This window comes from Ictidomys tridecemlineatus, chromosome 1 (genome assembly GCF_052094955.1).
Source record: "Ictidomys tridecemlineatus isolate mIctTri1 chromosome 1, mIctTri1.hap1, whole genome shotgun sequence".
NCBI lineage: Eukaryota > Metazoa > Chordata > Mammalia > Rodentia > Sciuridae > Ictidomys > Ictidomys tridecemlineatus.
The window spans coordinates 4131134-4152563 of record NC_135477.1 but is presented as its reverse complement, the minus strand read 5'-3'; the positions used below and the strand labels follow the sequence as shown (position 1 = coordinate 4152563).

General features: G+C 54.7%; 1 protein-coding gene across 5 annotated transcripts in view; it reads left to right on the top strand.

Annotated features, from left to right (window-relative positions):
• Positions 1-21430, top strand: part of Ptpre (protein tyrosine phosphatase receptor type E) — a 129136-nt gene that overhangs the window by 83882 nt on the left and 23824 nt on the right. For 4 of the 5 annotated variants that reach the window (XM_078024284.1, XM_078024278.1, XM_078024273.1 and 1 more), the window contains 5 exons: positions 7241-7359; positions 13809-13908; positions 14153-14226; positions 15854-15990; positions 19770-19860. In XM_078024284.1, coding sequence (XP_077880410.1) covers positions 7248-7359; positions 13809-13908; positions 14153-14226; positions 15854-15990; positions 19770-19860 — 514 coding nt within the window. In that variant the 5' untranslated portion in view covers positions 7241-7247. The other variant, XM_005320772.4, reaches the window with a different exon arrangement.

Genomic DNA, 21430 nt, shown 5'->3' with positions numbered 1-21430 from the left:
GGGTGCACCGTCCACTCCCCACCAGGCTGCTTTAGCGAGGGTCAAGCATCTTTCTTCAACTCTGGGTCAATTCCCCCTTCCTCTCCCAGGGCTCTGACTCCCAGAGTGATCCGCCTCAGCCTCCGAGAAGGACCCTAGACCGTGCATCCAGTCACTGACAGTCGATAGCACTGTGTGCCCAGGCGATGGGGTCATTGCAGAGAGACCCTCTGAAGCATTCAGGTGGGGAGCATTAGCCTCTCCTCCTGCTGCAGCTTCTGCCCTGGGAGCGCTGACGGCAGTGTAGGGTGATTTATGGGTTCTGTTTGAAGGACGTCAGAATTGATTTACACTCCAGGTGAAGTCAAAGGAAAGTCACAGGATAGAGGAAGTGGTCTTTATCTGATTATCCCATATGGAAGCTCTGGAGAGCTCCCAAGATGCCACCCTCAGAGCACAGGCCCCCAACTGAGCAGCCCTCCAAGGTCCCCAGGGTAGCCGGCCCACCTGTACCCTGAGGTGGGCTTCACAGGCAGGGGCCCAGGGATGCCAGTGGGGGACAGGCAGAGGCACCGCCACCTCCAGGCTTTGTGAAAATGGGGATGTGTCTCCCTCACCCTCCTGCACCTCCAGGTGGAACACAGCCCGAGGGGCATCCTTTGGGCCCTTGTGAAAGGCAGGTCCTGAGAAGCACGTCCTGCTGACCGTCCTGCTGACCGTCCTACGGGAGAAGCACAAGCCTGCCCTGTCCCTGAGCCAGGGACCGTGCTTCCTTCCCCACTGTCCTGGGAACACCCCTGCAGTGTTTCTGCTGGCCTCTGCCTTCTGCCTCCAGGAAATGCAGGACCAAGAGAGGGCGCTGACTGACAGGAGCTCACGTGCAGCAGAGGAGCAGGCAGCAGACAAACGGCTGCCATCAGCAGCCGAGAGGAGTGGTCTCTCAAGAGTGCTGAGGGTTGGTGTGGTGACAGCAGGGCTCCCCAGGGTCAGTGACCATTGAGGAGCCCACCAGGGGAAAGCTGAAGTAGACAGAAAAGAGAGCAGGGCACCTGCCCGGGAGAGCCACATGGACAAGGCCCTGGAGAGGACAGAGAATTAGAAACCATCATCACTCCAGAGTCACCTGACGGTTTTGACAGTTTTGACACCTGAACATGTTCATTAATGCGAAGACACAATAACCATAACGAGAGTGGACGCTAACCTGAGTGGCCTTCCCAGCGGGCAGAGCTCACCGTCCACACTGACTTCATGTACCTCCACAGGGACAGGGTCAGACACGGGTGAGAGAGCTCCAGAGACTGGGGGTCTAGAGCCGCATCCGTGAGCCTGAGAGCTGGGGACCACGTACATCTGCGGAGGTTCAGCCTCTGTCCTCGGGCACTTCTAACGTAGTCATGAATGGCTGGGTCTCCAGTGAGAATGTGGTTTAGGTGAGGATCCAAAGATGTCACCAATGAGATGGTCTCAGTGTGGCTTACCTGGTGATTTTTAATGAATTAAGGATTCAGGGGTGTCCTATCTGATTTGAAGTGATGGTTACCACAAGAGTAGGAAGAAAATAATTATGGGTGATTTTTGAAGCTCATGAAGAATCGTGGGACACTGTAGGTCTTCACCGCCCTGAGATCAGGCAGAGGAGCCTTCAGCTCTGCCCTTGGTCCTCCGCCATCCTTCATGCACTGTCAGCTTGCCGGCGCTTCGTGGGCTTGTTCTTTAAAGACAAGAGGGACGATTCTCTTTCCTGGGGAGAGAGACTTATCCCATGTCCGTCTGGCGATGCCCACTTCACCATCTGGCCCAGCTACAGCAGCCCTGAGCGTCCTGCTCTCTAACGGGTGTTGGTGAGAGGGCTTGCTTGCTGTTCCTTAAGTGGATTCCACAACGGCTCAGGGTCTGCGAAGCTTCTGAGAGGCTTCCCTGGATCTTCAGCTGTCCTGGGTCTGCCTGGGAAAGGGGGAAACTGACTTCCCCCAGGATAAGCTCTTCCCTTTTTATTCACCTTCACAAGGGCACCATTCATAATTGGGATTATGCAAATTAGCATCGCCACATAAGAATCTGCAGTTGTCCCTAAGAGACCTACTGAAGGCCAGCAGGCTCCTGGTTCTCCCTGTGACCTGGGTGGAGCATGGCTGTGTCCTCAGGAGGCCCCTTGCCTGTGCCATCCATCCCCTAAGCATCAGGTCTTGCCCAGTAGAGCCAAGCAGGAAGCCAGAGTGGCCCCACCAGGACTGGGATACAGTGTGTGTGTGTGTGTGTGTGTGTGTGCATGCGTGTGATTCCTGATGAAATCAAGGTCAGCATGTGATACACAAACATGGGCATGAGTCTTTAGCCATGTTCATGTCAGAGCCCCAAAATGGATTACGAAGCCATTGGCACAGACCTAACGGATTCCCACATGCACTGGGGATGATTCTGCTACTGTTGGCTTCGGGAAGAGGCAGGGTGCTGACTCCCAAGACACAGCGCCTTGCTCCTCTGTCCCCACCTTCAGCTCTCCCACCTTTTACTCCAGGAGTGGCCGTCTCCACTTGGGAAGGTCAGTGTGGCCAGCCAAGCATGGGGGAGCCATAGTGCTACTGCCCCAGTGGCCAGAGGAACCCTGACCTGGGTCCCTCATAGTCTGCAGTGCAGCTGAGAGGGGGAGCCTGGCCCTGTCCCCCACTGAGCCCTCCCTCCAGCCTGGCAACTCCACATCCCCCCACCGCCACCAACACCCCAAACTCAAAATTCCTCCTCGGCTCGCGCAGGCTCCCGGTCACCCCCTTTCCCAAGGTGTTCTGTCTGTTCTCAGAGACATCAGACATCTCTGAACACACCTGGCCTAGGTGGGCACTTCTAACTTAGTCATGAATGGCTGGGTCTCTAGTGGGAATGTGGTTTAGGTGAGGGTCCAAAGACTGTCACCAGTGAAATTATCTCAGTGTGGCTTACCTGGTGATTTACCCTGGGGTGGCGGGGGGAGAGGCAAATCTCTGTCCCTGTCAGCCTTCCACTGACCACCAGGGTGGGTTCCTCCAGAGTTTTGAAGAGTGTGCTCTGAATTCAGTTTCCTGAACCCTGAGACCCCTTCCATGTACCTCAGAGATGCCGCAAGTGCACCAGTCCAGATAGGCAGGCCTGTGTGCACAGAAGGCAGCTGTGGGGCTGCACTGCCCGGCCCTGGACGGGCCTCAGGCTGCAGAAGTGTGGCACCTCCTCACCCCACGCAGTTCTGTCCAGGAAGCCAGTGTAGCAGGCAAGTACCTCGCCATCTCCAGCCATCGTATCAGTCAGTGCAAGGCAGAGGATGTTAGAGGAGAGGAAGCCAGAGCCCAACTAGCCAGCACAAAGCAGTTCCTCCTGCCTCCTGCTTCCTGCCTCCTGCCTACCTGCCTGCACTCCAACCCACAGGCCCCAATCCTCGCCCCATCCATCCTGGTGTGGGAAGAGGCACAGGATAACCTCTCGCTCCAGGGAGCCAGCCCTGCTTATCGGTTAGTCCCCTGCCTGGGCCCAGGAGGACACCCTAAGCCAGTGCAGGCCCTTGTTTGGTGACATTCAGCCAGGTCTGGGACACCACCACGCCTCCCATCCTCCTTTCTTTCTAGCTATTTTCTTTTCCTTTTTCCTTCTTGTTGCATGGACTTCTTTGCCACTCTCCTTTCAACAATTTGTCCGTGATTTTGCATTTAGACAAATGCAATTACCTTTGTTCAAAAGCAATTAAGTTCCAGTCTTCACCACAGAGATAACAAGCCCGTCCTTGGCACCTCTTTCTTTTTAACAAGCAAAGCCCGCTCCAAAGAGGCGGGAATCACTGTGGAGATATCTGAAACACAGTCTATGAATTTTACTGTTTTGTTATTATTTAAATATTCCACCCATGTAAGTATATTCACACCTAAAACTTGTGATCTGGCTGGACTTTGCTGCTTCTTCACCATGAAAAGGCATCATTTTGTCTGCATTTTTGTTTTTCCCCAATGTGTTAAAGAATAATCGTCTTGTCCTGGAGCCACACCTTCCTGATTTCATATAAAACAGTTTCAGTGGTTCTAGACAAAGACACTGAGAGCAGGGAGCCCCCAGCTGCAGATTCTTGTCTCTGGACAAGGCTCAGAGGAGGGTCTTCTGCCCGAGCAGGTTCCAAGAGGCAGGATGAAGGCTGGCAGGGGCGATCATGGTACCTGGACGGTGCCCCAGAAGGCTTGGCTAGTTCAGATGATTTCAGAAAGTGGCACTGTCCTTCCCGGCCTGCACTTCTGTGGCAAGGCCCGAGGCCACTCTCCGTCTGTGCTCACTGTGGCTGTCCTCCATCAGGCTGCCTCCGGGGTGGAGGCAGGCCCAGTCCCCAGGACCCAGCCCTTGCTAGCCAGCGTCCCACGGAGGCCCATTAAGGAGAGCCCTGAGCCCTAGGTGAAAAGGAAGCCCTTATCACTGTCTGGCCACATCTGTTCCTGTCTACAGTCATCCAAGTTGAGGCCAAGGACTTTCCACTCTGGACATTTGGCAGTAGGTTCAGGGGTACAGCCCACCCTCTGGACCTTCACTCTCCTGCCTAACCAGGACACTCCGGGCAGCATTTGTGCAAAGGGGAAATGCATGTTGGGAAAGGGCCAAGGGGTCCTGTGATGGGTACGATGGCACTCGCTATATCCACAGTCGCGATGTTTCTTGGCGTGTAGATGGGACTTCAAGGGACCCCAGATTGAGAGCATCTGAAAGGGGATGTTGTGTCTTTCTCTTTTGCTGGTGGAAGGATCCTGAATGAACAGGAATGGAGAGAGAGCCTAGTCTAGCCGGGGTACTCTCTGCCTTCTGCTCTAGACAGGCACCTGACGGCAGGTGAGGAGTCCACTCACCTCTGGATGTTCACTCTCCCCTAACCTATGCTTCATTTCTGGGGAAACCTGATTGGCCACCCTCTCCCCATTCCTTGGCACTGTGCCACCACTGCAGATGGCTGGGGGCTACCCGGGAGCCGTCCTTTCCCGGTGCTCACAGCTCAGTGAGCTGCTGGAGGGCAGAGATGGGACAGTATTCAGCTTTGCACCTCCAGGCCCTAGCAGGCTGCCTGACCCCAGCCATTGCCCATCGAAGAGTACGGAAAACGCATTGAGTAGAATTAAAAAAAAAAAATGGTTTCTATTCAAATGGATAGCTGGGAAACTTTTGAGGCAAATAAAAATAAAGTCTGCTTTGGTAGGAGTATACTATTTTGATCTTCTCTTCTGGAGATCACATATGCTTTATGCCCCTCACACATCGTTTGGCACCCAACAGATACTGTTTAAATACAAATCCTTAAACTTCAGCATGGATTTAATTCCTATTTCAAACACTATTTCTGAACAGTTTTATGCCTATGCTTACCAGGGGGCTTGCACAAGCCCTACGAGAGTGGATGGTGAGGGATAACAGGCACAGAGTCATTGGCCTTGGACTCTTAAGTGGGACTATAAAGGGACTCCAGATAGTGGGACAGGTTTTGAAGTCTGCAGAGTTTATCGCCCTCTGCTGGTCATACCGGGAAACTCGCCTGCTGCTCCGTTGAGTTTCTGCAGACCTGGATGTCAGAGAGGAGTGAAATGAGCTTCCTCATTCTCAAGAATGTCCGCCCTCCTTAGGTGAGCATCAGGAGAGGAGTGTTATCAAGTTATTGCATGAGATGGGGGAAATGTTTCTACTAGGAATCCTGCATCTCTGGAGTTGTATTAAGCCAGTTAATACTTCCTGGTCGATTACTCGGTAATTTGCTCAATTATATTACAAGTATCATGGCAGCCTGCAGTGACAGATTTTAAAAGAGATGTGCAGCGCTGCCTGTCGTGGGAGGCCCAGGGAAGCCTGGGTGGTCTCGAGGGCTGTCATCTCCAGCCCTGGGTTCAAACCATGGTCCTCTCCCGACTCTGGGCCACCCCCTTCCCCTCTCAGAGCCTCCGTTCTTTAGGCCTGGAGGTCTACTGAGCTGACAGTACCCATGTGAGGGGCCCAGCACGTGTAGGCACTGGCTTAGGGGACAAGCGCCATTTGTGTGTACGTGGCTCACTTTGTAAACCTAAACTGTGTGCTTTGGAAATCAAAGAGGAGAGATGGGCAAGTGCTGATTGTCACTGTCCTGGTGGCCTGGGTTAACTGGTACAATGTGCGCCCATGTGGCTTCATCTTAGTGGTGGTGATGGCTGAGACCAGATTCGGTTTCCACGCTCGTTCCCGCATCTTCCCTAAGGACACTAGTGTTCGCTGTGCCAACGGCCGGAGTGTTTCTTGGCCTCGGTTCTGAGACCAGCTCCATTTGCATCCCCCAGGGAGGCCTCGGACAGGAAGGTGCTGACAGTGGGCTAACTGGATGGGGCTCAGTGGACAGGAGCCCTCCCCTCAACCCTCGTTTACCTTATAAGCACCAAGGCTCACTGGGCAGCATCTGCCGCCCACCACCTGCCACAGCTCATCACAGGTGCTGCCAGCTCCACTGATCCTCTCAGGTGACTGGGCAAAACGGAGCTCCAGCGGGGATCTGAGGTGACTGCACCTGTGTGTCCCTGGTGTGTAAGGGCCTTTCCTTGTGTGGGGCACTTTGCGGTTGGGTCTGCCCCAGGCGCCCACCTGGACACACAGTGAACACTCGGCTCCCTTAGTGAGGTGCCCGCCTCGACACCCAGCAAACCCCTGGCTTCCTTCACCAGCTCTGTCGAGCAGGAGCTTGCCTCTGCTTCACCTGGGGGTGAGCACATCAGACGCAAGGGCCAGTGGGAGCTGCCAGGGCTGGACCAGGGGTGCTGACACAGCCAGGAACAGGGAAGACCCTCAAAGCCAGCCTGTGAGCTGCCTTCCAAGCCCAGGGCCTCTGAGCTGGGCCTTGAAGGGAGTGAGACCCCCCAGGCAGCGTGGGGGGTACCAAGAAGCAGAGGGAAAGCAGCTGCCCTGCTGGGTGCCATGAGGTGGGAGTGGAAGGGAGGGCCGTCAGCAAGAGTGGGGGCCAGAAGGCCAAGGACCCAGGATGCCAGGTGGGCTGTCCAGATGTGGGTCCCGGCAAGAGGTGTTGGCATGGGCAGGCATCTGGGCTCCAGTGTCCCCCCGCCCTTACCAGCCATCAGCAAAACTGGACCCCTGAGCCTTGGGTGGCTCCATCACCATGGAGGGGTGGGGAGAAGATAAAATGAAGGCAGCAGGCAGAGTTCTTGGCTCAGGGTAAACCTCAAATGGGGCTCGTCCCCATCCCGGCCATGAGACACTGCAGGCGAGCCCTCTGAGCCTGTCCCTGTCCTTGCAGGTTTACCATGGAGCCCTTCTGTCCACTCCTGCTGGCAGGTTTTAGCTTGCCGCTCACCAGAGCGCTCAAGAGCAACGAGACCACCACAGCGGAGAGCAACTGGACCAGCACCACTGCAGGTGAGGAGCCCCTGCTCTTAGCTGGCCTGCCAAGGCCCCGGTGCCACCCCTGGGCACCTGGAAATGACAGGTGGTCCAGGGTGGTAAGGGCTGGTGAGAGGCGAGAAGGACGCGGCTGGCTTTCTTAGTGTGCTCCCGACAAACAGGCAGCTGGGTGAGCTGCTGTTCAGCATTTGACTGCAGCCAGCTTAGCCCAGGTGCTGGTCCTCAGCCCCCTCTGGTAGCAGCCGTGGTGGGAGGCGGGAGAGCAGAAGAGTTAAAATTTCCTTGGTGCAGCCAGGTGTAGTGGTGCACACCTGTGATCCAGCAGCTGTGGGGGGCGGGGTGCTGAGGCAGGAGGATTGCAAGTTCAAAGCCAGCTTTAGCAACTTAGCAAGGCCCTGAGCCACTCAGTTAGACCCTGTCTCAAGAAAAGTAAAAAAACTCTTGGGATGGGACTCAGTGGTTAAGCACCCCTGGGTTCAATCCCTGGTACCAAAATAAATAAATAAATAAAATGGTGCTGCCCCACTCACACAGGGTGGAGTATTATTTTCCATTCTTCTATATTCTTTATAGTTTAAAAGTTAAACAAAGAGAAAGAAAAGAGTACATGTAATAGCATGGAGGAACCTTTAGAAACAAGCCCAAGCAACCCAAAAGACCACGATGTATGATTCCATGGTATGGAGTGTCCAGGGGGGAGGAAATGTCCACCCGGGGCTGGGGTGGGAGCAGGGAGTGACCCAGAGGCAGGCGAGGTCTTACGGGGAGCATGGACATGTGCTAACTGGATTGGGCGAGAGGTACGCAACTCCGTGATCCAACAAACACCACTTAAAGGGGGTGTGCTGTATGGCATCTAAGTGTTACCCCATGAAACAAGCAAATGCCCCGCAAAGTGAACGGGAGGCAGAGGAAGAGAGGAAGCAGGGAGAGAGGCGAGCAAACCCTCTCCAGGCACACTGCCTGGCTCTGAACTCCACCTCTGTCGGTGTTGGCTGGGTGTCCTGGGGTAAATCACAGAGCCCCTCTGTGCCTCAGTACCCCACTTGGGAGGTGGAGGTGACGGCAGTGCCTGCTATTGAGGGTGCAGTGAGTATTAGAGATCAGTGCTCTGGAACTTTCCCTGGACCACAGAGGGCTCATCCGCACTGGCCTTTGTGATCAGCAGGGAGCATGGGCAGGGTCATCTGGCCCGCCTCATTGCCTGCAGTGGAACTTTGATTCTTTAGTCCCCTCCTGAGCTGACACAGGAGACCTAGGCCAGAATGGGTGAGTTCAGTTCCCCGAGGGGCTGACACAGTTCCCTGGGCAGCCTCCGTGGGCCCCAGGTAGACTTCTAGGCCCCTGTGGCTGCAGAGCCCCTGGTGGTGACCGTCAAGGCTGGTCCCTCTCACACACCTCCTGGGCCTTCCCGCTCCATCCCCAACATGAGTGACTTCCCTGACGGTGTCTCTTGCTGTGTCAGGGCTCCCCCCGAAAGCAGAACCTTAGGACACGTACAGACAGAAATCTAGAACTACACACTCGCTATAAGGAACTGAAAATTGTATATTTATAACTTCTACGTGTGGTAAGAAGACATGCATCGCTCATCATAAGACAGGCTCGCAGTCACCGAGGCAGCCAAGGTCTGCACAGCACAGCCCCAGAGGACTGGCACGAGGCCAGGAAGGGCTGGAGGCACAAGGGTGTCGCAGGAGTCCTCTCCCCAGGAGGCTCAGCCTCTGTGTCCAGCCAGACCTCCCCCTGGTTGGACGGGGCCGTCTGCTGCATTCGGTCTGCAGGTTCAAATGTCAGTCTAAATGCCTGGTAACCAGGGCCCAGCAAGTTGACACATAAAATGAAGCATCATGCTTGGCCTCAAAATCATCAGCAGCCCTCCATAAATATAAGCCTGTTAGAAACGCAGTTAGCAGTCAGTCGCATGAGGCGGGCCAGGGGCTCAAGTCCCCAGTCAAGGGCTTTAACTGATGACCAGACCTGAACTAATGTCCTCTGGACACAAGAGGGAAGAGGTGTGGATCTGCAGCTGATGCCAGCCCCTGACTGGGAGAGCAACTCCCAGAGTGCCCCCGTCTTCTCCCTCACACTGACCCCCGCCCACCCCCCCACACACACACCCCCCGGAGCTGCCAGCTCATGTAAGCTGCATGTAACATACTGGCCTCTTAGCCAGCCAGCTCTCCAGGTGCATGTCATTAGCAAGGTCCCATAGCCTGGGAGGTCCCAGACCCACCCAAGGACAGTGAGCCCCTGGACAGACAGAGCAGCTAGCCCCCCTGGCCATGCCCAACACCTACAGAACATTCAGCGAAACATCTCAGCCTGCAGACCCAGCTTTTCTTGCCAACACTAATCACCTGGCTTCTTAGGGACACCTGGCAAATGGCCGGGACACACCTGCACACATCTGGGAAGCCTACAGACACAGCATCCCTCTGTCTCCCCAGAGTAGGTCAGAATCTGCTCAGCCCTGTGACAGCCCTGAGGTCTCCAGCAAGATGATGCCCCGTTCCCTGCTTGGGGCTTCTCAGTCATTTGAAAAATAAATAAATGTATTGGCTTATGGTATTGCCAGGGCCCGGGCTGTTGCTTTGAGGAAGAGGGGGCTGCCACATGACCTTGGCACCAGAACAGAACCTAGAGTGAAACTCACGCCTGGGTGCAGCCTCTTCCGGGACCTCTCTGCGTAGCAGTGGCCACTGGTCATGCAAGCAAGAGTGACACAGGGCTCTGGTTACAAGCTGCAGAGTGCTCCTCTGGCCAAACCCTCTGCAGGGGCCCCCAACTGTGTGGGAGAGTCTTTAAACCCAATATGACTCCCCCGAAGAAGTATGAAGCATCATTTTAGATGTTCACATGTTGCCACAATGTGCCAAAACAACAGGAAATGGTTTTGTTTACTCATTGAACAAAATGAAATCAGTATTCATCATGACACATTTTTTACACAAGGAATTGAAGGTGAATATGTTCAGATCACATAAGAAAATATCACAGGACGACTCCCCCAAGATGAGCAAGTAGGAAACCAGTAAAGGATATGACCAGGCAAAACGAAAGGATCTAATTAACAATGTTTCACTCGTCATGAAACGATGATCAACTCCAAAGAAATTAGAGAAGTGAAAATTAAAATGACATTATGATTGTGCCTATCAGATTAACAAAAGGAGAAGCATTGTTAATCTCCAGGAGAAACTGGCTTTATCAGGAATCCTTTGGGGAGGGCAATTTGGTAATTTCTATTAAAATTTAACATGTGTGCAGTGGACACAGAAGGTCCAATTTTAGGAGTTACCTGCAGAAACACTGGTGAGATACACAAAGTTGCACCCACACAAGGTGCAGAATTGCAAGGAAATGCAAAGCAGTTGGAAACAACTTCTTGGAAAGAGTCCATGCACTCACTCTTGATCCATCTGAATTGTGGAAACGGAGCATCCCTTGCACAGAGCGCGGGAGCCCCACCGTGCTGCCGTGGAAACTCCCCAAGACTGATGGGAGAGGCGAGAGCCGACCTGCCCCACAGTGCTTCATCTGTTCTCTCATATGTATCATTGCTATATCGGGATGTGTCTTAAAATGGGTAGCTCTTTACAATTATAATTAGTAACTCCTTTTTCTTCCTTAGTGGTTCATAGAATAACAGCACTTCTTACAATTCATGCGGTTTGGGATGAAATGAGAGTAGTAAGTCCATTATTTACCAAACCTGCATATTTATGAATGTAACTGCATAGGAGAAAATTCTGGGAAAGACACACTCCACAGTCCTAACTATGATTGACGAAGGGAAAGAGAAAGTGTTGGCTCACGCACACTTATTCTTTATTTTTGTGCTAGTGGGAACATTTTCAACAGACCTCTATCCTGTTTTCGTTTGTAGATAGTAGAAACAGCCCTGTGTGCCAGGCAGAGGTGAAGGAAGAGGGGACACTGGGCACTCTGTCCTCTACGCTGGGTCACCTTGGCTCAGTCCCAGAGCACAGCTGCTCACTCTGTGTCCCCACCCTCTTTCCTTCCTCTCCTCCCCCTTTACCCCAACTCTTCCTTCTCCCAGGGACCCCTGGAGATGAAGCATGGGGCAGTGGAGAGCTATGGCCCACTACCGCCTCCGCAGAGCTCCCTGGGCTGGGGAGGCTGGGGGCTTTTACATCTGGGTAGTGCCCTCCTCTGACACAGCAGGAGGTTCACTCCTGGATAGGTGCATAGGGAGTGGTTCAGGGTCCCACCTTGCACTCCGGGTGGTACTTTCCTATCTTTCCAGGTTCTTTGTAAGCAAACAAGCACGTGCCCTCGCTGCATGCACTCTCTCAACTTGCTGGTGTGCATGTGCACGCAGGGAATTGGTGTGACGATACACACACTGGCTTTGTGAGTCTGCCATCCAGTCCTGGGAACAGGCTGTTTCCTGCTCAGCACCCGGGAGGCTTGCTCTGCTCCTCCCCAGCTGGACCCTCTGCCACCCAGCAGGACCCAAGTCAGCATGGGTCAGAACAGAACTCCAGAACTTCCTCTGGGTGCCCGTAGCACAGCCAGTGCTCAAGGGACACCACCCAGTGTGCAGAGGGTTTTCTCTTCTGGTCCAAGCTGTTGTTCAAAGTAATATTTGAATTCAATTTAATTACCTACCAATATTTAAAATTAGAATATCTTTACATAAAGCTATGGATTTATTCTTAGAATGAGGGAGATTAAGTGGTCTGGGCCCACCTTCCCATTGGCCCCAAAATGCCAACTTTGGACGTTCCCTTCTGACCTCAGGAGGCCTTGGGGTCTGTGATCTTGATCTCCACCCTCTGCAGCAGAGGCAGCTGCTGATGAATAACAGAAACCAGGGTGGGGACCCTAGGCCCTCTGACCTGTCACTTCTGTCCCTGTTCAGCCCATCTCTGTGGAATCCCCATGTCGGTCACTGCAGCCTGTACTCCAGGAGGCTGGAGTCCCCAGACAAGACACAGGGGGACCTGGCATGGCCCCGGTGCCCCCTTCCTCTGACCCAGCAGACCCTACAGCCAGTTTAGTCACCACCTTGGAGAAGTGGGCCAGGGCCTGACCTCTGCGTGATGCAGAAGCTGGGGGTTTCACCATAGTGATGCCCCAGGAGAGGAGAGCATGTGCCCCCGGGAGCCAGGAGGGGACCTACCACCCTCCTAACTGCCTGGCTGCCTTGGACCAGAAGGAAGAGGTGGAAAGGCTCTCGTAAATACCTGGAGCACCCAGGCCCTCCATGGAGCAGCCTCAGCTCTGACCCTCCGTGGCAGGAGGCTCCTCAGCGTGGACTGGGGTTGCTCCAAGGCTTGGCAGGGATGCTGGTGCTCTCTGAGCTGCAGGTGACAGCCGCGGGCCAGGCTGCTGAGAGGGAAGCTCTGTGGTAGGAGGTGGGATAGTTTAGATTGGAAGGGAGGGAGCAGGATGGTCATTCCCCAGCACTCAGCCTGGGCAAACCTGACCAGGAGAAGCCTCTGGCTGGTTGTGGCCTGCAGAACACGTGCAGAAGTCCAGCTGGTTTCTTCCCCTCCGTGGATGTGCCTGCTCGCTCCTAGCAGAGTGTGGCCCATGCCTCTGGCCACACAGAGTCCCTCTAAATCCAAAGGAGAGGAGCTAAGAGGGCTTCCTGGAGAAGGGGGCCTCTGAGGTTGTCCTTGGACTGGGACCCTTGATAAGGGGCAGCATGGAAAACTGGGGAGTGAGGGACAATAAAGCCACCAATGCCCATCAGAATTCAGACACACAAGGCAGGAGCAAGTGCTAGCAACCACTAGGTCATGGAGCTGGGTGCAGGGGTGTGTGCCTGTCTCTGGTTGAGGACAGTCAGTGTGGCAGGTGTGAAACGTGGACAATGAGGGAAGGGTGGTGCCTGGTGGCCAGTCTCCCACATGGTCCTGACATGTCCTTGAGAAATAGGGTGCTGGCAGCTCTGGACAGTGGGTCCTGGTGTGCCTGTCCATGAGGTCTGCACCTAGCCCCAGGGCCAGGCTACTTGCCTGTGCCCGGGGCCCCTGCCCCAGCCAAGAGGCCTGGACACTGAGCAACAAGGCAGGCTCTAAGGTGTCCTGGCCTCCAGCAGCAGCAGCCACCCGCTGCCGTCTCCAGCTCCTCGTCCCTGGGCAGGCACCCTGGAGACTCAGAAACAGGCAGCTCGGCCAGCATGAGCCATGTGGCCCGTGAACTCTCCCCCAAACCTTCCCCAGGGGCCTGGACAAGTGGCATCACCCACTCCTCAGGCCTGGTTCCCTCGTGTCCACAGCAACAGCTCAAGTCCCTTGTTCGTTACATGGCCACTTCTCTGTGGACACCGTGGGCAGAGAGTGGAACGGGCCTGCAGACGACCAGTGCCGTCCTGGTGTCAGGAGGGCTGCGAGGGGGACACTCTGCCGACTGTCATGGGCAGCATGCTGTGGGAATCCTCCCTTGCCTGGCCTGGGGTCCTGACAGGGCTCTCCTCCCGCCACTCGCAGGCCCTCCAGACCCTGGCACCTCCCAGTCGCTGCTCACCTGGCTGCTGCTGCCCCTGCTGCTGTTCCTCCTCTTGCTCCTCCTCACCGCCTACTTCTTCAGGTAGGAGTGTCCCCGGGCGCTGACTTGCCCCGACCAGCTCGGATGAGGAAATGAGCCTTCTTGAGGCTGCAGGGTGTGGGCCCCGGCCACTGAGATGTGCAGCGGGCCTGGCCCCAGCAGGCTCAGCCATGAGCAGCAGGAAGAGCTTTTCCCGGCTCACCTGGTGGGTATCCCTGTGCCCCGGGCCCCGGGCTCCCTGGCCAGCCTAGGCACACGGAGGACTGACCCATCTTGTGCCTCCCAGGTTCAGAAAGCAGAGGAAAGCCGTGGTCAGCAGCAGTGACAAGAAGATGCCCAACGGGATCCTGGAGGAGCAAGGTACGGGTGCTGGCTCCCCTGCGGGGTCTCTAGCAGCCCTGGGGGTCCCTCTCTTTGTGTTTGTCTTTTCCTTTACAATGAAAGTTGGTCTTAAGTCCCTCCAGCTTTGAGACTCTCGTCCCCTACCTGGTGCTGTGCTGTCCTTTTCTGCCTTTCTAACGACTGCAGAACGTCTCTGTTTCTAGACTGTATTGAAGTTGCCTTCCCTCCCGTGTGGAACAGATGTCTGAGGTGTTCAGTTTGTGGCTTTTCCGGAGAGACTGCTCATATCCTGTCCTTTGCACAGGGTTTGGGCATGTAACGTTTTTCAGTAAGGCCTTTCACATCACTCTGATAAGAGTCTCTGGCTCACAATCTAAAGTGCTCAAACTGAAAATCGCACTGTCTTAGGATCTGGCTGAAGAGAAGGAAATCGCTCCCCTAAAGCGGCTTCAGCTCGGTGGAGGGTCAGAGGCTTTTGGGACACTCCCAACCTTTAGATTCAAAGTTCAGTTTCTAACTGGTAAATGCTACTTACCGAGGCTTTTATTTATTTTATTTTTTCTTTCAACACATTGAGTTGACTGAGAAAGATAAAGCAGAGGCTTTACAAAACACTGGTGCACAGCAGTGACTACGACTTCCTGTCCTCCGCTTCCTACCAGCTGTGCTGGGGCTTGAGGAAACACACACACAAAGCAGAGATAAGAGTATCAGCAACAGAAGACCTGGCCAGACAGGGCTCTGACACTTGGTAGATGATAATTTGGTCCCCAGCACCATCCTCCCACCCTGGATCCCACCCGCACATTCCAACAGGCTTGGGAGGAAGAGGGTGTGGCTGATGAGGGGCAGAGAAGCCCAGGGGCACACATGGGAACCTGTTTGTCTCTTGGGACCCTGTGGGGAGATTCAAGGTGACCTCAGAAGGCTCTGCCGGTGGGACAGGCCTTTTGCAAGGGTGGCAGTCCAGTTTCCCCATGAGCCTGGTCGATATCAGCTCATCCCAGGAGAAGCACAGGCCCCTGACTTCTTGTGTCTCACTCTGAGCTTGGGGAAGCGTCCTGCGCGGTACCCCTTGCAGCTCGCCCTTTTCCTTTGCAATGCCACACTTTTGCCCTCCTCCTTAGACAAGGACAGCTTCTCTTATTTGGAGCTTACGGATCTGGGGGAGCAGGCCTATTTGTTACAAAGAGGAGAAAGCCAAAAGAGGTGCATACCTTAGTGGATTTCCAGGCCCCTCGTCGAGCTTGCTCCGGACCCTATAATTGCTCTCTCTAGTTCCAAACCTGGAAACCCAAGCTGCAGCATGAAGCTGCTCTGGCCATCTGGGGAGGAGCAGGGCTGGAGGGAAGGACAGGCCATGGGCAGCTGGAGAGTGAGTGGGGCGAGTGGGTAGGAGACACACTGTCCATGATGTCCATGGACAGCAAGATCAGGGATGCTGCCATCACTAGCAGAGGACTCATATCAGGAGGCAGATGTTTGATTCAGCTGCTCAGGGCCCTGGTGAGCCTCGGGCTGCATTGGATTTGGGGGTCGGTTCCCCTCCAGCTGTGCACTTCTTTGGGAATGTTGTCATTGGATCTGGCCAATGAGTCAGCCCTGGGAATGGGGCTAAGTGGCCCCTGTTCCTTCTGATCCACAGAACAGCAGAGAGTGATGCTACTGAGCAGGTCCCCCTCGGGGCCCAAGAAGTACTTTCCCATCCCCTTGGAGCACCTGGAGGAGGAGATCCGCCTGCGCTCGGCAGACGACTTCAAGCGGTTCCGGGAGGAGTTCACAGTGAGTGCGGAGGTCCCTGCTGCCCTGTCAGGTGGTGGGGAGTGCCCAGGGCCCATCCCCCGAGGACTAGTGACCTGGCAGGTCAGTCAGAACACAGTCCTGGGGCGGAGGGTCTGGGAACCTGGTCCCTGGGGCAGCTCCCCTCCTTGGCACTCATTGTCCATTATAAGGTGCTATGGTTGGGTCTGAGGCTCAGGAAGCCGAGTTCTGAAATGGGTGAGACAAAAACACCTTTATTTCCACACTGTGGCAAACCGGGGCCTGAGCCCACACAGGACAGTGGTTTCATGCTGAAAGCCAGGGAGCGCCCAGCCATCCCATCACAGTTTCTGATTGGAGTAGAGAATGTCCCTCTTCTGAGTCCCCACCCAGCACTGACCAAGCCGTCCCAGAGATTGCCTTTAGGAGACACTAGCTCAGCCTGTTGATGGCTGTGCTGCATGTGGGGTGCAGAGAGTCCTGCGGTTTTCACCTGCTCCTGCTGTTTGGGATGAATGGTCTCCATAAACGCAGTGAGGCCACGGCTCGCCAGGACCATGGGTCAACCAACTGGTACAGTCCCCAAGGGGGCAAACTAATTAACTCTCCACCAGAAAACACAAACGTAGACTTAACGATGCCTTCTCAAGTGTCATTGACTTTTACAATTTAATGTGCTGTGAGTTTTGAATTCGCTGCACATATCCAGATAGTCAGACAGACAGGTGCAGATGCACATTCAGGCAGTGCTGCCTGGGACGTGGCCCCTCACTGTCCTGCATGCGTTTTGAGTTCTGCCGTGAGCATCCTCAGCTTCATGTGCATGGCTGTATGCTGAGTGCTGAGCCTGAAAGGGTCAGTGCTGAGCCAGTGGGACTGCTGCCCGTCTCTGGCCCAGCCATTGCACCCTGGCCTTGGCACATCCTTCACCTCCTCCAAGCCGGCTTCCACCATCTATGAAGGGGGCACAGGGATGGATCCTGCCTCGGCGACCTCCAGCTCAAATGTCCTGCTGGGACGATGGGCTTCATGAACAGCCCCATGTGGCCCAGTTGTATCCAGAGCTGGCGCGCACACTGCTGCAGACCAGTGACTTTTTATACAGAAAGGTGATGGCGAATTTGAACTCTACTGTAAATTTTGTAGCACAAACCTCCTCTGCCTTGATCTTGCTTCCTTTTTATTATTTCCAAATGTACCCTTCCCCCCTTTGTCTTTCTTTTTTTTTTTTCTTGAGAAATTAGGTCATATTGAAAGACAGCTCCAAGCACTATTGTTTTGCAATCTCTCAGCTTGACAAGAGAAGTTAATTCTCCATTTTCAAAATAACTCTCCATGTTTGCAGCTAGACTCTCTCCTCCCCCTCTCTTGTCCCATTTCTTCTTCCACTTTGGTTTCTCCTTGTGCAGGAGGCTGGTGGCTGGCTCCCTGGTGGAGGGTCATGAGTCAGAACCAGTAGCTCTGGCACCATCACAAAAGTGAGGGCCACGCCTGGAGGGGGCCAGGGTGGGGCCAGAGAGGCTCTTGCCCTGGGTGCGAAGTCTAAGAACACACCTAAAATCTCAATAGTCAGGCTAAGTCATGTTTTGATGCATCACTTAAAATTACTGAAATTAATACAAGAGATCTATGATGAACAGAACAGCACCATTATAGACAAGGAGAGGACCAGTGGGGACAGATCTTTTCCTCTTGTCCCAGACTCCAGTAAATACACAGTTACTGATTCTGTCATTAATTAAGTCTGTTATTCTGGTCACTGTGGATTTTGTACATCAGGTTGGATTTTTTTTTTCTTTTCTTTCTGGTGCTAGAATTGAACCCAGGGCCTCCTGCATGCTAGGCAGGCCCTCTACCACTGAGCTCTGCCCCCAGCCCTGAATTTTTCAAAATATTTGTTCTCTCTCTGATTCCTAAGTTTTTTGGGGTGCCCCTTTAAAATGTGTGCCCAGGGCAAATGCCCCTCAGCTCTCAGCCCTGCCTTTGGGCAGCCGCCCCCCCCGCCCCCAGCTGTGAGCCAAGTTGTCACAGGCTGGCTGAGGTAGCACAGCCCCATCTCCAGGTTTCAAATCTTGGGCAGCAACTGGGTCCCTCCTCCCCACCAAACCCCTCTGGCCACCACACCACAGCCACTTGCCTTACAAGGAAGAGGGAGGCTTCTCTATTTATTTTTTTTTTTTGGTCAATTTATTATTTTTAGTAGACTTTGTTTGGTGAGCGGTTTTAAGCTTACAGAGGAGTAGCGCCCGAGCTGCAGAGCTCCGAGCTCCCGCCTCTGCCCAGAGAGCAGCTTCCTCTGCTGCCCGCTCTTGTCCCAGCCTGTTACAACTGACACATTGTTGCCACCTGAAGGCCACGGTGCTTGTCTGCTCCTTCTGTCATCTTGCCAAGTGCTTTGCACCCTGTGCCCGGGCTCCAGCTTCTCACCTGGATTTTATGTCCAGCGCTAGGGGCAAAACAGCTTTTGAGGGTAGAGAAAGAGAAGACCTGAAAGTGTCGTCACCAACCCAACATCTAGGTAAGCCCAAGGAGGGAGTATTCAGTCAGCCCTGACCAAGAATGAGGCACTCAAGGGACAGGGGTCGGAGGCTGGGTAAGGCTGAGAATTGCTGCTGGCCCTACTGAGGTGCCCACCGTGCTGGACCCTCCACGCTGCCCCAGGAGGAGCTTCTGCCTGTGTCTACAGGGTATAGCAGCCCCAAAGTGGAGGAAAGGTGGCTGATGGCACCCTGGGAGCACTTGCCAGGGGTAAGAGAGTCTGCACTGGAGAAGCATCTAGCTGAGAGGAGGGGGCTCAGGCCTTGATCTAAAGTGTGAGCAAGCCCAGGGCAGCGTGGTTTTAACCTGAGGCTGCACTGCGAGCCGGCCCCAGGCTCCTGGGTCGAGCCCACGCTGGCCTGGTGACCCTGGACACAGCCACAACCACATTGCCTTGAATTTCAGACCTGGTCCCTACCACAGGGGCGATCCTAGTCACCTGATAATAGGGGAGCTGTGACAGACAGGGAGGATGGCCCAGCTCCCCACGGTGCCAGCACCTCCTAAGCACTCAGTAGAGTCCAGATCCAGCCAGTGGGCAGGTTGGTGTTGAGGCCGTGACTCAGGGTTCAGCATGCTCTTTCACACTGTGCACCAGGAGGGGCGCCCCTGTACGTGGGATGTGTCCCAATAGTGAGCAACAGCACAGCTGGAGACAGCCCAGAACCAGAAGTGGTGGCTCCGGGGAGTAGAAACTAGGGGCTCAGAGGCCTGCGTACACACCTGCCATGCTGTCATCGGATTTAGCATCCTGGTCCTCATTTCACACCCCCCTCCTCATCTGGGACCAAGGCCTTGTGAAGGGGTGTGTCCCAAACCCCAGTGGGCCCTGAACCAAGTCGCTGGGGAACTTGGAGAATAGGAGCTGGCTCACTGGGTCTGGGTAGGAAGGGCTGAAGAGTCACCTTGGAACAAGCTCCCAGCCGTGACCTCACTGGTGCACAGAGACCCCTTGAGTCCTGAGCAAAGCCAGGGCTGTGTCTGTGGTCACCTCCCTCTCCACTTCCCTGGGTCATTTTACTCCTCTCAGCCCCGCCCCTGAGTCACGGCATCCCTTCTCAGCCCTCCTTGCTCTCCCTGGTCACTCCATCCCTCCTTGGGGAGGACGCCTGGGCTGTGCCCATACAGGGTCTGAAGCGGAGATGGATGATGGGCAGAGGAGGATGGCTTGAGGTGCCTTTGATTCCTGTGCCTGGCAGGGAAGCCCTGGGGGACACAGGTGGATTCATCATATTTAGCTCCCACTCTGCATTTTCTTCCAGTCGTTGCCATCTGGACACATACAAGGGACGTTCGAACTGGCAAATAAAGAAGAAAACAGAGAGAAAAACAGATATCCCAACATCCTTCCCAGTAAGATTTTACTTATTTTGCATGGTTGGTGCTGTCTAGGCTAAACTTGGCGTTCTCTTATAGCTCCCAGTGGCTGTGTCTGTCCAGCAAACGCAGCATCCTGCTGCTCAGCAGTAGGTACCCCCACTCACACCAGGAGCAGTGCAGCTCTCCTCTCTGGGTCTGTCTCCCTGCAGGAGGATCAGGCCCCATTACTGCTCCGGGATCTGGTGCTAAGCCTGTGTTCATTGTTCAGGCCTGGATGCCCGGGGACAGGCAGGGCAGGGGTGCTGCGCCTGGTCTTGGGCATCACCAGGCAGAGCCCCTCCTATCAGAATCAGTCCTAGGCCCCCTCTAGGCCTGCTGGTGCCCTGGACAGCTCCTCTCCCTCAGACTCAGTGCTCTTGGCCACAAGCATAAAACCCCCAGCATTCTGTAGGGTCCTGGACCAAGGACAGAAGTAACAGAATAAGAAACCTATCAGGGTCTGGATCTTTGTGGGAAGGCTTAGAATCCAATTTTTACCCCAAGAGCTAACGGTGGCTGTGGACCAGGGATAGTGTCAGAGCTGGGTGCGTCAGCTCAGCACAGGGCTTCTCATGATCTGCTGCAGCTGTCTAGGCCGTGCCAGCCCAAACCCTCAGGCTCCCAGCAGCCTTTGCAAGGCTGGTAGTGACAGCCTGCACCTAGTCTGGACCCCTCCTGCCGGGCCAATGGAGCAGCAGTCTGCAAGGACTCCACCAAATGCAGTTTGAATCCTCGTGGCCCACCTCCTCCTGGCCCACAGACCACGCTCCTGGGAAGTGCCCCATGGGGTCGGGGAACTCATGATGGTGGGCTTCCTGTTGCTCCTAGATGCAGTTTCAGGGTAGAATGGCATCTACTCTGTGTGTATGAGCTCTGTGGCCTGTCCTCTCTGTGCTGACGGGTCTCCCGCGTTTCTAGAATTATCCTTACCCATTTTACATGCCTGGGGTTCATATGTGGTTTGACAGAGCCCTGTGTGAGCCCCCGATACAACTAAAACTAGACAATCAAGTAGTCTTTCATTGTGGGGGCAGCCTGGGGAGACCCAGGTCGGGAGCTGAGCTGTGAGGGGGGCTGGGTCCAGGGTCAGATTCTGGGCACAGAGTGAGACCAAGTCAGAGGACCTGCTGCTGGAAGAACTGAAGGAATCCAAGATGGGGGTGGGGGGATGGGAGGCACTTACGTGGCTCCACAGTTTGAAGGAAAGCGTGACCACGAGAGGAGGAGTCAGGCTCTTCAGAGTAATACATGTCCAATAGAAATCAGAGTGGTCAAGATGAGTATCCGTTTCTCATTTAGTCACCTTAGTCCACCAGCTCAACTGATGCTGCATTGCTCATGTGTGTGAAGGACCTACTCAGCACCAAGCACCTTCCCAGAGGCCTCTCTTGTGTGAGGACTCTTGTCCTCTCTCTTAATCACTGAACCCTTGCTGCTTAAAGCACACTTACATTGTTAATCAAGAGTATTTCCTGGGGATCTTGTGGGACCAGAGTCGGTGGCCAGGTATGGGAATCTCCTGCACCCTGGCCAGTGGGCACACCCTTCCCCTGGGAGTCCTGCC